The sequence below is a fragment of the Mustela erminea genome, chromosome 7 (assembly GCF_009829155.1).
Source record: "Mustela erminea isolate mMusErm1 chromosome 7, mMusErm1.Pri, whole genome shotgun sequence".
Lineage (NCBI taxonomy): Eukaryota > Metazoa > Chordata > Mammalia > Carnivora > Mustelidae > Mustela > Mustela erminea.
In genome coordinates this window covers 61603067-61618893 of record NC_045620.1, presented here as the reverse complement: position 1 = coordinate 61618893, position 15827 = coordinate 61603067, and the positions used below count along the sequence as shown (strand labels likewise).

Sequence of the window (15827 nt, the reverse complement as noted above, 5' to 3'; positions counted from 1 at the left end):
ACCAACACTTTGCATTTATGAAAATAATTAGTATTCATGATGTTTTTATAATGTTAATGCCATACTTAGTGCACCCTTAGTAGTATTTTCCCTTTAAGGTCTTACAACGTTGATGAAAATCTCCATTTTTAATCTCCAAATTTGTTTTTCCTGAAAGAAGAAAACACGATACATATAGAAGTTAAAGAAAACCCTGAGGAGGAGGAGGAAGAGGAGGAGGAAGAGAGTGAAGAAGATGAGAGTGAAGAGGAAGAGGAAGAGGAGGGAGAAAGTGAAGGCAGTGAAGGTGATGAAGAGGATGAAAAGGTGTCAGATGAAAAGGATGCCGGGAAAATGTTAGATAAAAAACCAAGTAAAGAAATGAGTTCAGAATCTGAATTCGACTCTGATGATGATCGTACTAAAGAAGAAAGAGCTTATGACAAAGCCAAACGGAGGATTGAGGTATTTATTTTTCCCTTTCCCTTTATTCCTTCACCCCCCACTTCTCATCTGGGATCATTAGAACTGTTCTTTGATCTAAGGACAATGTGGGTACTGGCATAAGAACAAATAATGCAGATGATGAAACAACTAAAAGTCCAAAAATCTTTATATTTCTGATATACTGATAAGTCATAGATGCTAAAGCAATTCAATGGGAAAAGGATAGCTTTTCAACCAACGATGCTAGTTAAATTAATAAAAAGGGAGTTTAGTCTCTGACCCCAAATCATATGTATAAGTTATCTTAAAACAGATTAGATAGAGCTAAAGATGTAAGAAACTGAAGGTATAAATTTAGGAAAAAAACAGGACAAAATATTCATGACCTTGGGTTGAACATTGGGCCTTTAACATTGGCCTAACCTAAGGACCTTATTCCCTTAACCTAAGTCAGAATGGTATACTGCTTCATTGTTTTCTATTTGTTTTATCAGAATTTTGATGTGCTCCTTAAATGATGGTGTAAGGGTGTGCAGAGATATTCTGAAAATATACCCTGTAGTCATAAACACTAGTTAAACTAGTATTTGCCTTGTGTATTTTAAGTTAGTCACTATGAGGCATCTGATGACTTTAGGTATTGAATTTGATGGGTTAATGAGGCATCTTTTGATTTAGCAAAGTGTGCATACCTAGTGAGCTTACTACATTTTTCCTATTTAATGTAGTAGACTTGAGAGTTTTCTTTAATTATGTCAGCTTAGTATAAATAATATACTAAAAACTGGTTTGCTTAAGGATGTTAAAGTATTTTAAAGCTAAAAACAATTTTAGCTTTCTTTTTTAAAAATTTTCATTTGTACTTCTGATTTTTCAGTTTTTCTTTTTCTTTTCTTTTTTTCCTTTTTTTTTTCCTTTTTGATAACCTTTTTTCCTTTTGATAACCTTTGATAAACTATGTATTAGTGGTTGCCTCACCCTTCTGTAAGTCTATTAAGGGATACATTTTCTGAATTTCTAAAGGACTAAGAAAGTCTGTTGTTGTAAGTTGGGATTTCTCACCTCTGCCAGGGTCGACATCTTTAGGCTGTATAATTTTGTTGTGGGGGACAGTCGTCTTCATTTAGGATGGTAAGCAGTATCCCTGCCCTCCACCCACTAAATACCAGTGGCATTCTCCTCCCTTCTTCCCCATTGTAACTGCTGCTTCCCACAGCACCTACTCTGGCCAACTCCCTTGCTCTGTACCAGTGTGTGAGAGACAGTTGTAATGTGTTTGGTGATTTAAAGACAATGGGTATAAAGCAGAAAGAAGTTTCCCCATTATTTCACTCCCCCAGGCTTGTGCATAGTTCTGTACATGAGCTTCAAGGTTTTTTTTTTGTTTTTTTTTTAAAGATTTTATTATTTATTTATTTGACAGAGATCACAAGTAGGCAGAGAGGCAGGCAGAGAGGGGGGGAAGCAGGCTCCCTGCCAAGCAGAGAGCCCAATGTGGGGCTCAGTCGCAGGATATGGAGACCACCACCTGAGCCAAAGGCAGCGGCCCAACCCACTGAGCCACCCAGGCGCGCCCCAGCTTCAAGATTTTAAAAATGTTTAATTAAAACAGATAATATATTTTGTGTGTATATATATATATGTATATATACATATGTGTGTATATATATGTATATATATATATATATATATATATATATTTTTTTTTTTTTTTTAAGGATTTTATTTATTTGTCATAGAGAAGGGGAGAGTACAAGCAGGGGAAGCAGCAGGCAGAGGGAGAAGCAAGCTCCCTGTTGAGTAAGGAGCCCAGTATGGGACTTGATCCCAGGATCATGGCATCATGACCTGAGCTAAAGGCAGATGCTCAGCTGACTGAGCCACCCATGCTTCCCAGTATATATATATTTTTTTCCACATAACAGTATGCTTTGGACCTCTACATCCAGCAAATTTTTAAGCAGCTTTTTGGGATATGATTTGCATACTAAAGAATTGATCCAGTCCAGAGACATTTGTAAATTTGTAGAGTTGTGCATCACAACTCAACTTTAAAGTATTTTCATCATCCCAAAAAGATTTCTTGTAACAATTTGCAGACATTCCCTATTTCTAACCCCACATATATAGCAGTCCCCCACACCCTCCTAGTCCCACCATCCACAGTTCTGCTTTCCATGGTTTCAGTTACCTGTGGTCAACTGCAGTCTGGAAGCAGGTGATCCTTCTTCTCTTGTATTGTCAGAAGGGTCAGTAGTAGCCTAACACTACACTATTCACTGAACTTCATCTCATTACGTAGGCATTTTATAATCTCACATCATCACAAAAAGAAGGGGGTGAGTACAGTAAAATAAGATACTTTGAGGGCACCTGGGTGGCTCAGTTGTTAAGCTCCTGCCTTCAGCTCAGGTCATGATTCCAGAGTCCTGGGATCGAGCCCCACATCAGGCTCTCTGCTCAGCGGGAAGCCTGCTTCTCCCTCTCCCACTCTTCCTGCTTGTGTTTCCTCTCTTGCTATGTCTCTCTCTGTCAAATAAGTAAATAAAATCTTTAAAAAAAAAAAAAAAGAAGATACTTTGAGATCACATTCACAACTTTTTGCAGTATATTATTAACATTGTTTAATTTTATTACTAGGTATTGTTAATCTTTCAGTGCGCCTGATTTATCACTTTGATTTTTTTTTTTTAGGAGAGTGGGGCAGAGGGAGATTGAGAGTCTTAAGCAGGTTCCATGCTTGGGGTGCCTGGGTGGCTGAATTGTTAAGCATCTGCCTTCGGCTCAGGTCATGATGCCAGAGTCCTAGGATCGAGCCTCGCATCTGGCTCCCTGCCCGGTGGGAAGCCTGTTTCTTCCTCTCCCTCTCCCCCTGCATGTGTTCCCTCTCTCTCTGTGTCTCTCTGTCAAATAAATAAATAAATCTTTAAAAAGAAAAAAAAAAGCAGGTTCCATGCCCAGCACAGAGCCCGATGCAGGGCTTCTCAAAATCCTGAGATCATAACCTGAGCTGAAATCAAGAGTTGGACACTTAACTGAACCACCCAGGCACCCCTAAATTTAACTGTATCTTAGATACGTATAGGAGAAAGCATAAATATTGGTTTCAGGCATCCACTAAGGGGATTAGAATTTATCATCCCTGCATAAGGAGGGGACTGCTGTAAATTTCAAACATATAATACTTGGTCTTTTATGTTTAGCTTATTTCACTTACTCTCTTTGTGTGGTGACTTTATCAGAATTTATACTTATACAAGAATTCTGTACAGTATACTTATACAACAAAATTCAGATATTGTTGTAAAAGTATACTGTATTTTGTTATATATTCCCTAGAGAACATTTGAGTTGTTTCCAGTTTGGGGCTATTACAGATGGTACTACTATATACATTTGCATATAAGCCTTTGTATGGAAATGTGTTTTCATTTTTTTTTTTAAATATATTCCTAAGAGTGAGATTGCTGGATCATATGGTAAATTTGTGTTTAACTTTTTCAGAAACTGCTGAACTATTTTCCAGAGTGACTGTACAATTATAGATTCCCACCAGTTGAGGGTTCTGATAGTTTTTCCACATCCTAATACTTGTATTAACATCTGTGTTTTCAGTTACAGTCATTCTCAGAAATATGAGTATTTAGTTTTGGACTTTCAGTTCTCTTTCGTCATCTGTATTTTCTGCTCTTATGCCAGTACCACACTGTCTTGATTATTATAGCTTTAATGTAGGTTTTGAGGTAGGGAAATAGAAGTCCTACAATGTTGTTATTCCTTTTCAGGTTTGGTTTTGGCTCTTCCAGGTCATTTGCTTTTCCATATAAATATTATGGTCATCTTGAAAGTTTCTGCAAAAAGCTTGCTTAGATTTAAATGGAGATTATGTTGAATCTTTTAGATCAGTTTTTAAGGAGAATTATCTATTTTAATAGTATTGATTCTTGAAGTCTCTGGAAATAGTCTGATTCTCCATTCATTTGGATCTTTTACAGTTTCTTCTAGTAGTGTCTTACAGTTTTCACAGTTTAAGATACATAATTCTTTTGTTAAATTTATTATTAGGTATTTTATTGTTTTTTATACTGTTGAAAATGGGTTCACAATTTTTAAAATTTTTTTCATTTCTAGTATAAAGAAATACAATTGAGTTTTATAGATCTCATGTCCTGTAACTTTATTGAAATATTTGTATTCTCATAATTTTTTATGGATTCCTTAGAATTTCCTATAATCAGTGTGTCATGTTCTCTATCAAAGGACAGTTTGTAATTCTTTCCAGTCTCATTGCTGCTTATTTCCTTTTATTTTTATTTTTGCCTGATCCCTGTTAGAACCGTACATTATGGAGTAGAAGTGGTAAGAGCAGACGTGCTTGTCTTGTTTTCAGCCCTTTGAGGAGGATAGCATTCAGATTTTACCATTAACTATGGTATTAATAGTAGTACCCTTTTTTAGTCCATAGGATCTTCCCTTCTTTTCCTGATTTGTTCAGAGTTCCTATCATGAATGGAAATGTGCCTTTCTATGTGTAGAGATTCTTTTTTCTTTTTTATACCATATATGATGTGTTATATTGGTATTCAGATGTTGAGCCCAACCTTGCCTTCCTAGAATAAATCCCACTTGATCCTGGTATAATCTTCTTATATGTTACTAGATTTGCTTAGTAATATTTTGTTGAGGTTTTTATGATCTATACCCATGAGGTATATTGATCAGTAACTTTTCTTCTCTTAGGATTTGTTTGTCTGGCTTTGGTGTCTGTTTAAAATTAGCTTCCTGGAATTAGTCACAAAGTGTTCCTTCTTTCCTTTTTTCTGCAAGAGTTTATGAAAGATTGTTTTTGACTGTTTTCCTGTTTTAAGTGTTTGGCAAATTTACTAACAAAGCTTTTGTCTTTCGAAGACATAAATTTCTAGTTCAATTTCTTGTTATATTGTTATCTCTGCCATATTTTCTTTTTCATCTTGAGTCATTTTCTGTAATTTTTGTCTTTCTAACTATTTTGTATTTCATCTAAGTTGTGAACATACAGTTGTTTATGGTATCCTTTTATAATCCTTCTTTTCCGTATGGGTTAATAGTGGTGTCTTTTGGTTCTGTGTCTTCTTGTCTGGGTGCCTTAAACAATAGGATTTATTTTCTGATAGCTCTTGAGGCTAAAAGTTCAAGATAAAAGCGTCAGCAGGGTTGTTCCCTGGTGAGAACTCTCTTCTTGGTTTGCAGATGACTGCCTTCTCACTGAGTCTTCATGTGGCCTTTACTCTGTGCATGCCCAGAGAAAGATTTTTCTTATTCCTCCTGTTGTAAGGGCATCTGTCTTTTTGGATTAGGGCCCTACCCATTTAACTTTAATTACCTCCTTTTAAAAGGCTCTATCTCCAAATAACAGTCCCATTGGGAGTTAGGGATTCAGTATATGAAATTGGGAGAGATAAGTCCATAACAAATTTCATGGTTCCAAAACCTTGCTATTATATAATTTTCTAAAATCCATACCAGACGTCCTAGGTAATGATCTCCATTGTGGATAGGGGTCTCTAAGCGAGTCTATGCAACCAGATAGTTTTCAGCCCTGGGACTGAGGAAATATTCATTCGAAATCCCCAGCTACAGATGATTAAGTGGTTACTAATTTTTGCCAATACAGATAATACTGCAATGAACAAACACTGTTGTATACATATATTTCTCTATGCTTGTGTCATTGTTTCAGGACAAGTACTTACAGGTAGAATTTCTGAGTTAAAGTCTACTGCATTGCCCTCCAGAAAATTTTAATGATACAAGTGTGGGAGAAAAAGACAATTTTCAACCATATCAAATTTAACTAAGGTCATGACGTTTGCATTTGAGTCACAGAATATAAAGCTCTTGTGTACTACTCTTTGTTAGTAAACACTCACATCTGAATTGTAACACTCCAAAATGTTCTCATTCTATTTTCTATAGAAAGATCCAGTGTCCAGTGGTAGAAATGAAAGTAAAGAATTGTTTACAAAAATGGTTTTTAGATGGAAGATATTTTGTAAATTACTTCAGAATTTTGATGGAAGTCTTATCTCATTTGAATGCCAGCTTTACTATTCTTGAAATGTTAGCATTTCAAAGAGCTGCTGGCATGTGTACTTTGGTTCTTAGAAAGCTGAAGTATCTAGGTAAATGCTATAAGAGAAGTGTATTGTGATGCAAGGAGATGCTTCTCATGCCTAATGAGTGGTATCTTAAGAAGGTAGGAAATGTCATTAGACATCTTAGGCTGGGGATTAAGTAAACCATCTCTCAGTTGAAAGGTTTTATAGTGTTTGTACACCTGATAAAGTTTAAAAATAAGTTGTTAAAGTATTTTGTAGTTTTGAAGTTTTAATGAAATCGCTTGATTGCAAGAGTATATCTTCTTTTATACAAATACCCCACATAAGCTAGAGGATGTACTGTATATGCCCTGAATGGAATACAAGATCATTTTCTTATATTCTATTAAATAAGCAGTGCACAAAAGTGTTCAGAAAGTTGAAGCCAAAACTTCACGCTATTTTTACTCTTATTTAACAGCGTTGTCCTGAAATTCATTTTAACAGGTTTCTCTTTGTCCAGAGGTGCTATGATTGGAATTAGATTGTAAAGGCTATGTGGTAAAATGCAATTACATGTAGTTAAATCAACAAAGAACTTGGATAAAGGTTGTGGCATTCTCTTGCAACATAATTTAGAGAACAATATGATAAGGTTTGAAATAATAATTTTGTGATTTTTTTTTTTTAATTTTTAGAAACGGCGCCTCGAACATAGTAAAAATGTAAATACAGAGAAGCTGAGAGCTCCTGTTATTTGTGTACTTGGACATGTGGACACAGGGAAGACAAAAATTCTAGATAAAGTAAGAAAATACTGTTAGTATTGATATAACTATTTAAGTAAGTGAATAATACCTTATAAAAGCTAATAAAAAACCATAGCACAGATAGGCAGTTCTGTTACATTAAATAGGTTGCTACTTTCTTACTGCTTTTGCTTCTTTTTATATTTCAAAATACAAATCTGAATCTGCTGTCTCATCCCAGCTTCGTCACACACATGTACAAGATGGTGAAGCAGGTGGCATTACGCAACAAATTGGGGCCACCAATGTTCCTCTGGAAGCTATTAATGAACAGACTAAGATGATTAAAAATGTAAGTACAGTGTATTTGGTGTGTTTTAATCTCTAACAAAAATTAAGGTATAAATTATTTCAGATACAGAAAAAAATAGTATAAAGTTTCATATGCTCGCTATTCATAATTAACACTTGTGCCACTTTGTTCTATTTTACTTAAGATCTTTTTTTTTTTTTAAAGAAAACACTAGATGTTATAGGAGCCTTCATTTTTCATTTCCTTTCCTCTTGCTCCCAAAGGCAATTACTATTTAGAAATTAGAGTATATTGTTCCCCTGCATGTTTTAACACTTTTCCTATAGATTTCCATGTTGAAAAACTGTTTACTCACTGACCCTCTTCTCCTTCTATCACATTGATTGTATTTTCATTATCTCCCTAATATTTTTTACTTTGGACATACTCAGTTTATTCAAAACAAATAAAGAAAATCACATAAGGTTAAGGTAAAGCTTAGTGAATCATTATAAAGCAAACACTCTTGTGTCACATATGTTAGGAGATAGAACCTTGGCCCTTACCTCAGAAGACCTCTGTTAGATCCCTTTTCAATTGAAACACTCTTCGACTCAGGCAGAACTTTTAAAGTAATCTCGCCCTTTTAGTGTGTTAGAGGTTGCAAAATGTTGTTATTCTAAACCCTTTATCCATGTTTATAAAGAGTGGTTTTGTTTTGTTTCCTATAAACTCATAGATTAAAATATTTACTGTGTTTTAATTCATTTATTCTTGTGGTGAGAGAGTCTCGTTTTCTTCCAGTGATTGACTCCTGAATCTTTTTTTATTTAGTTTTAGTAGTCTTTGGTTACATCCTTGTGTCTGATATAGCAGAATGTTTTAGGCTCATCTTATATGTACTGTGCTTTAATCCTGGAACTGAGCCTCGTAAAAATTCCCTAGTTCCATTATCACAGAACAGGTAAAAGAGATAATTTGGAACTAAGGTGTAACAAAACTGATAACTGACGCACACAGCATAAATTATTACATGCTAGCATTTCCCTTTATTCTTTATTTGGTCTTAGTTCTGTATATAGGAAAGGTCTATGAGTTTGTCTTCAGTTTGCAGGGAGGGTGGGATTTGGTTGAGATTGTGTTTTATGAAGCTTGTTTTCTGGTACATTCCTAAGGAAGGAATAAGGGGAGTAATATTCTTTGAGTTTTTGAATCTTGCATACCTACTTTGTGGCCTTCACCCTGGAAAGTTAGTTGGCTTCCTCAGTTCACATTTTCTTTCCTTAAATATCTTAGAGGTTACTCTCATTTCTTCTCACATAAAATACTGCCTTTCAAGTCTGATCATAAGCTGGTTTTCTTCCTTTTATAAGTAATGTGGCCTTCCTGCATCTTGGGGTTGATGTTTTCTAGTTATATGGAAATTTTCCAGTTTCATTTCAGTATGTAATTTAAAATCTTTATTTTAGCACAGTTTTCTTGAATTACAGTTTTTCAAATTCATAGTTTAAAATTTATCTTGGTTATAATTTATCTGGTATTTCTGTGTGTTAGTCATTGGGGATTTTTATAACAGCTCATTCCACCAGTTGCCAGAACTTGAAATCTGGTGTTACATTAGAACACAGTTAATAAAGAGCACGATTTTTATTAGATCTGTATTAAAATTCTCAGGATAGCTTTTATATGACAATTATAATTGTTTGTATTCCAGACACTGAAGTGGAAATAATTATGGTGCTAAGTTAATGTTGATTTAAGATCACCAGAATACAAATATGAGATGTTTTACATTTGAATCACTTTGACCTAGATCAGGAGATAAGATTTTGAAAAATCACTTGAAGATTGACAAAAAGTAGATAAGCAAGTAAACAAAATTGTGTGTGAGAGTTACTGGTCAGTGTCACGATTTAGGGTAAAAGAGAATGTCCATATTGGGCATGTTACAATTTTTTTTCCATTTATTAAGGAACTTTTGTTCAGAAAGTCAGGTTTTTATAATACTTAAATAAGGCAGTCTTAATATTTTAGATTGGTGTAGTAAATTTTCTTTAAAACATACTTTGGGATATTTTTTAAAGTTTAGAATTGCTATAAAGTTGGACTAGATACATTTTTTAAGTAGTCAGAACCTCTTCTTGCATGTTACCTTTTTATAGATAATCACTCTCAGACGACTAATGTCATTTGTTACTTTTGATAATCTGCTCAAAACTAGAATACACTATAGTTTTATGATCTGAACAAAGAGAATATTTTTTCGTTTCGTTTTTCCTCCTGCAAACTCCTTTTGATTAATGAAAATATTGACTATTGTGCTTTGCTGGTTGACTCACTGACTGTTGTAAAACCACTTATTTAGAAAAGGAAGTGGTGATGTTTTTAAGTTTTCATGGCTGAATAATTGTTTTTATAAAGGAACTTTCATTGTTTTGGCTTCCTTAAGCTCTCTACTTTTCCCCACCTTTTCTAGTTTGATAGAGAGAATGTACGAATTCCAGGAATGCTCATCATTGATACTCCTGGGCATGAGTCTTTCAGGTAAGAGCAACTTGCATTATTTGGCATCAAACAAACTGCTAGACCATTAAATCTAAAGGTTCAGTGAGTGAGAAAGTTGGATTAATCAACATTGGGGTAGTATTTTAAGAACTGTAGTCCCTGTAATTACCAATCATTATCTGTGCCTTACTGAGTAAGTAGTAATTTATTTGGATACTTGTTTTTTATAGAGATCTTTTCTACTTTTAAAAACCTAATCCTAATACATACTTGGTCTGTCTCCTGTGAAACCATTATATGTGGAACTTATATGTCACCTCTTGGCTATATTCTGTAGTGCAAAAAACTTGGCCAATACAATTTGTAGAAATATTGGAGTAACTTCTGGAATTAACTTACTCCAGCTGATATCAGTTCACTGTGTCAGATAAGCATTTGGCAAATTAAGGGCTAATGGCACTTAAATTTTTAATGCATGTGCTTCATTTTGTTTTATTCATTTAGGTTTTACAAAAAAACATTTCTTTAAAGGAATAATTTCAAGTTTTCTATTTATGCATTTTTCCCCTCTTTTCAACAGTAATCTGAGAAACAGAGGAAGTTCTCTTTGTGATATTGCCATTTTAGTCGTTGATATTATGCATGGTTTGGAGCCCCAGACAATTGAATCTATTAACCTTCTAAAATCCAAAAAATGTCCCTTTATTGTTGCACTCAATAAGGTAAGCTCCCCTGAATAATTAATGTGGAAACATGCTTCTTAATTTTTTCAGATTAAACAGATTTATCCTAGTATAACTTTTATATAACAGTATATACTCATGCTAAGTTAAATATATTTTGACAAATTTATACACACATATAACAGCCACCATCTCCATATTCCCAGAATGCTCACTCATGTTCTTTTGTGTAAGCCTGCCCCCTTTTTCAACCCCAAACACTGATCTATCACTGTAGACTAGTTTTGTCTGTTTTATAATTTCATATTAATGGAATTATACAGAGTGTAATCTTTTGACTCTGGCATTTTCCATTACTCTTGTTATTTAACCTTTATCCATGTTGTTGCATATACCATTGGTTCCTTTTTATTGATGAGTGATATTTCATTATCTGATTAGTATCACACTTCATCCATTTACACACTGAACAAAGCAGCTGTCAACATGCCCATACATCTTTGAGTTGAAATTTATTTTGATTTACTTTGAATAAATGTATAGAAAGAAAACTCTTGGGTCACATTGTGTGTATATGTTCCACTTAAAGAGAAAATGACATTTTCCCAAAGAGGTTGTATAGTTTCATATTTTTATAAGATTTCAATTCTGCACAGTCTTGCCAATGATCTTTATACCTACAGACTTTGCAAAAACTGTATAATGTAATAAGTGTGTAATGCTCAATTACTGTGGTTTAATTTGCATTTCTCTGATGACTAATGGCATCAAAAATTTTTTCATATGTTTATTTGCCATCTCTTTCTTTGTGAAGTAACTATTTTTAAATCTTTGCTCATTTTTTATTGGGTTATTGTCTTAACTATTGAATTTTAAGAATTCTTTATTGTTGATTGAAGTTCTTTGTCAGTTATGTGTATTATTACAGGTTCTTGTAGTCAAGGACTTGCTTTTTCATTTTCTTAATGATGTGTTTCGAAGAGCAGAAATTTCTAATTTTGGTGAAGTCCAGTGTATGCGTTAATTGTTTCTAACATTTTGTGTCTCTTATGTTCTCTATTGGTAGTCTTTAATCACCCCAAATTTATGAAAGTTGGTTTCAGTGTTCCTAGATGGTTAATATTTAGATCTGTGGTATTTTTAGTTAATTTTTATGCATAGTATAAGTTAAGGATCAGGATTCACTTTTTTTCCACATAAAAATCTGGTTCAAAACCTGTTGCTAAAAAGATTGTAATTCATTGATTTTTATTTTTTATTTTTTTTAAGATTTTATTTTATAATTTGACAGAGATCACAAGTAGGCAGAGAGGCAGGCAGAGTGAGAGGAAGGGAAGCAGGCTCCCCGCTGAGCAGGGAGCCCAATGTGGGGCTCAATCCCAGGACCCTGGGACCATGACCTGAGCCAAAGGCAGAGGCTTTAATCCACTGAGCCATCCAGGCGCCCCTGATTTCTTTTTTATAATGCCGTACAGTTGACACAATGTTAGATTAGATTCAGTTGTACATCATAGTGATTGAAGTATACATTATATTGTGCTAATAAATGTATCTGTCATCAGTCACTATATAGTGCTATTATAGTATGCTTTAACTTGTATTCTTGTGATTTATACATTCTATAACTGGAATCCTACACATTCTACTCCACCCATTTCATCCATTCCCCCCAGCCCCTGCCTAGCCACTGCCCTGCCTCTGATAACCACCACTTTGTTCTGTTTATGGGTCTGTTTCTACTTGTTTGCTTGTGTTTGCTTTATTGTGGTTTTTTCTTTTTAGATTCCACAGACTAGTGAAATCATATAGTATTTGTCTCTGTGAGGCTTATTTCACTTTGCGTAATATTATCTGGGTTTGTCCATGTTATAAATGACAAGATCTCATTCGGTTTTTTGTTTTTGTTTTTGTTTTAAAGATTTTTATTTATTTATTTGACAGAGATCGCAAGTAGGCAGAGACAGGCAGAGAGAGAGGAGGAAGCAGGCTCCCCACCGAGCAGAGAGCCCGATGCGGGGCTCAATCCCAGGACCCTGAGACCATGACCCGAGCCGAAGGCAGAGGCTTAACCCACTGAGCCACCCAGGCGCCCTAATCTCATTCATTTTTATGACTAATACTCCAGAGAGAGAGAGTGTGAGTGTGTGTGTGTGTGTGTGTACATACCACATCTTTATCCATTTAACTGTCAGTGACCACTTAGGTTGCTTTCGTATCTTGACTATTTAAATAATGAAGCAGGAAACATAGGTGTGCATCTGTCTCTTTAAGTTAGTGTTTTTGCTTCCTTTAGGTAAATACCCAGTAGTGGGATTACTGGATCATCATGGTATTACTATTTTTAGTTTTTTGAGGAATCTCCATACTGTTTTCCACATTGATTGGTTGCACCAATTTACATTTACCTAAGGGTTCCCTTTTCTACACATCCTCAGCAACACTTGTTATTTATTGTCTTTCTGATACTAACTACTCTGACTCTGTCATAAGGTGATACTTCATTGTGTTTTGTTTCCTTGATGGTTAGTGAAATTGAGCACCTTTTCATGTGTCTGTTGGCCATCTGTATGTCTTCTTTGGAAAAATGTCTATTTAGGTTCTCTGCCCTTTTATTTGGATTATTTGTGTTTTGGCATGTTGTGTCTTGTATGTTCTTTATATATGTTTGATATTAACTCTTTATTGGATATATCCTTTGCAAATATCTTCTCTCATTCAGTAGGTTACATTTTTGTTTTGTTGATGGTTTCCCTCACTTTAACAAAAGGTTTTTATTTTGGTGTAGTCTAATAGTTTATTTCTGTTTCCCTTGCCTTAGGACACTTACAAAGAAAATTGTTGCCACAGCAATGTCAGAAATTACTGCCTGTGTTCTCTTCTAGGAGGTTTTATGGGTCTCGGGGCTTACATTTAAGTCTTTAATGAATTTTGAGTTTATTTTGTGTATGGTTTTAGAAAGGTGGTTTCGCTTTATTCTTTTACATGTAGCTGTCCATGTTTCCCAGCACCATTTATTGAAGAGACCTGTGTTTTCTCCATTGTATATTTCTTTCAAATTTGTAATAGATTGACTGTATAAGCGTTGGTCTTATATCTGGCCTCTCTGTTCTGTTCCATTGAATTGTGTCTGTTTTTGTGCCAGTACCACTCTATTTTCATTACTATAGTTTGTATTACAGCTTGAAATCTCGAATTGTGGTAATTCCAGCTTTGTTCTTTTTCTCAAGAATGCTTTAGCTATTTGGGGTCTTTTCTGATCCTGTACAAATATTAGGATTATTTGTTGTAGTTTTGTGAAAATTGCTACTGGTATTTTGATAGGGATTTGTACTAAATCTGTAAATTGCTTGGGTAGAAAGGACTTTCTTCACAGTATTCTTCCAGTCCATGAGAGTGTTACCTCTTTCCATTTGTTTGTGTTATCTTCCATTTTATCATTGTTTTAGAGTTTTCAGAACACAGGTTTTTCACCTTTTGGATTAAATTTGTTTCTAGGTATTTTATTCTATTTGTAGAACTGGAAAATGGGATGGTTTTCTTAACTTGCCTTTCTCTTACTTACTAATGTATAGAAATGCAAAAGATCTTTGTATATTAATTTTGTATCCTCCAACTTACTGAATACATGCCTTTTAATAATTTTGGGGTAAAGTCTTTAGGGATTTCTATATATATATTATCCTGTTGTGCACTAACAGTGATGGTTTTACCGCTTCCTTACCAATTTGGATGACTTTTATGTCTTGTCTGATTGCTACTGCTGGGACTTCCCATGTTATATTGAATAAAAGTGGCAAGAGTGGACATTCTTGCCCTGTTCAGTCTTAGAGGAAAAACTCAGTTTTTCACCATTGAATATTGATGTTAGCTGTGGGTTTGTCATATATGACCTTTTTTACATGAGGTATGTATGTTCCCTCTAAACCCACTTTGTTGAGTTTTTATCATGAATGGATATTGGTTTCTGTCAGATGCATGTTCTGATCTGTTGAGATGATCTTATGACTTTTGTCCTTCATTTTGTTAAGGTGTTGTATCAGCTTGATTGATTCTGGATATTGAACCATCTTTGCATCCCTGGAATAAATCCCACTTGATCGTGGTGAATGATTGTTTTCAGTGTATTGGTGAAATTGGTTTGCTAATGTTTTGTTGAGGATTTTTGCATCTGTGTTCATCAGAGACATTGGCCTGCAGTTTACTTTTTTTTGTAGTGTCTTTGTCTTGTTTTGGAATTGGGTAATACTGGCATCATAGAATGTATTCGGAAATCTTCCTCTTCTGTTTATTGGAATACTTTGAGAAGAATAGGTATGAACTATTCTTTAAGTATTTAGGTAGAATTCACCTGTGAAGCCATTTGGCTTCAAAAGTCCTAGACATTTGTTTTTTGGGACTGTTTTGATTATTGGTTCCATTTTGTTACTAGTAATCAACTGGTCTTTCTGGATTTTCTGTTTCCTCTTGATTCTCTCTTAGAAGAGTATATGTTTCTAATGATTTATTAATTTCCTTTTTTTTTTAAGATTTTATTTATTTATTTGTCAGAGAGCACAGGCAGACAGAGTGGCAGAGGGAGAAGCAGGCTCCCTACGGAACAAGGAGCCCAATGTGGGACTCGATCGCAGGACGCTGGGATCATGACCTGAGCTGAAGGCAGCCGCTTAACGAACTGAGCCACCCAGGCGTCCCTGATTTATTAATTTCTTAATTGTCAAATTAAGTTGTCAAAGTTTGGCATATAATTTTTAAAAAAATTTTATTTATTTGAGAGAGCGAGAGCAAGCAAGAGATAGAGTGCGCAGACGGGTAGGACAGAGGGAGAAGCAGACACTCTCTCCTGAGCAGAGAGCCTGACATGGGGCTTGATCCCAGGACCGTGGGATCATGAGCTGATCTGAAGGCAGATGCTTAACCATTTGAGCCACCCAGGTGCCCCCAGTTTTCATTGTTTTTAATTTGTGTTTCCTTTAAAAAGTGCTCTTTTAAGATGTGGAACATCTTTCATGTGCTTATTTACCATTTCTGAGGTGTCAAATTCATTGGCCCATTTAAATTGGATTCTTTCTTATTTTGTATTTTAAGAGTTCTTAAT

At 34.8% G+C, this 15827-nt stretch overlaps 1 protein-coding gene across 1 annotated transcript in view; it reads left to right on the top strand.

Moving 5' to 3' along the window:
* The window catches only part of EIF5B (eukaryotic translation initiation factor 5B), an 80128-nt gene that overhangs the window by 52196 nt on the left and 12105 nt on the right, over positions 1-15827 (top strand). Inside the window, 5 exon segments of the mRNA XM_032351830.1 lie at positions 158-444; positions 7202-7309; positions 7494-7604; positions 10021-10088; positions 10630-10771. Of these exon segments, the coding sequence (XP_032207721.1) occupies positions 158-444; positions 7202-7309; positions 7494-7604; positions 10021-10088; positions 10630-10771 (716 nt within the window).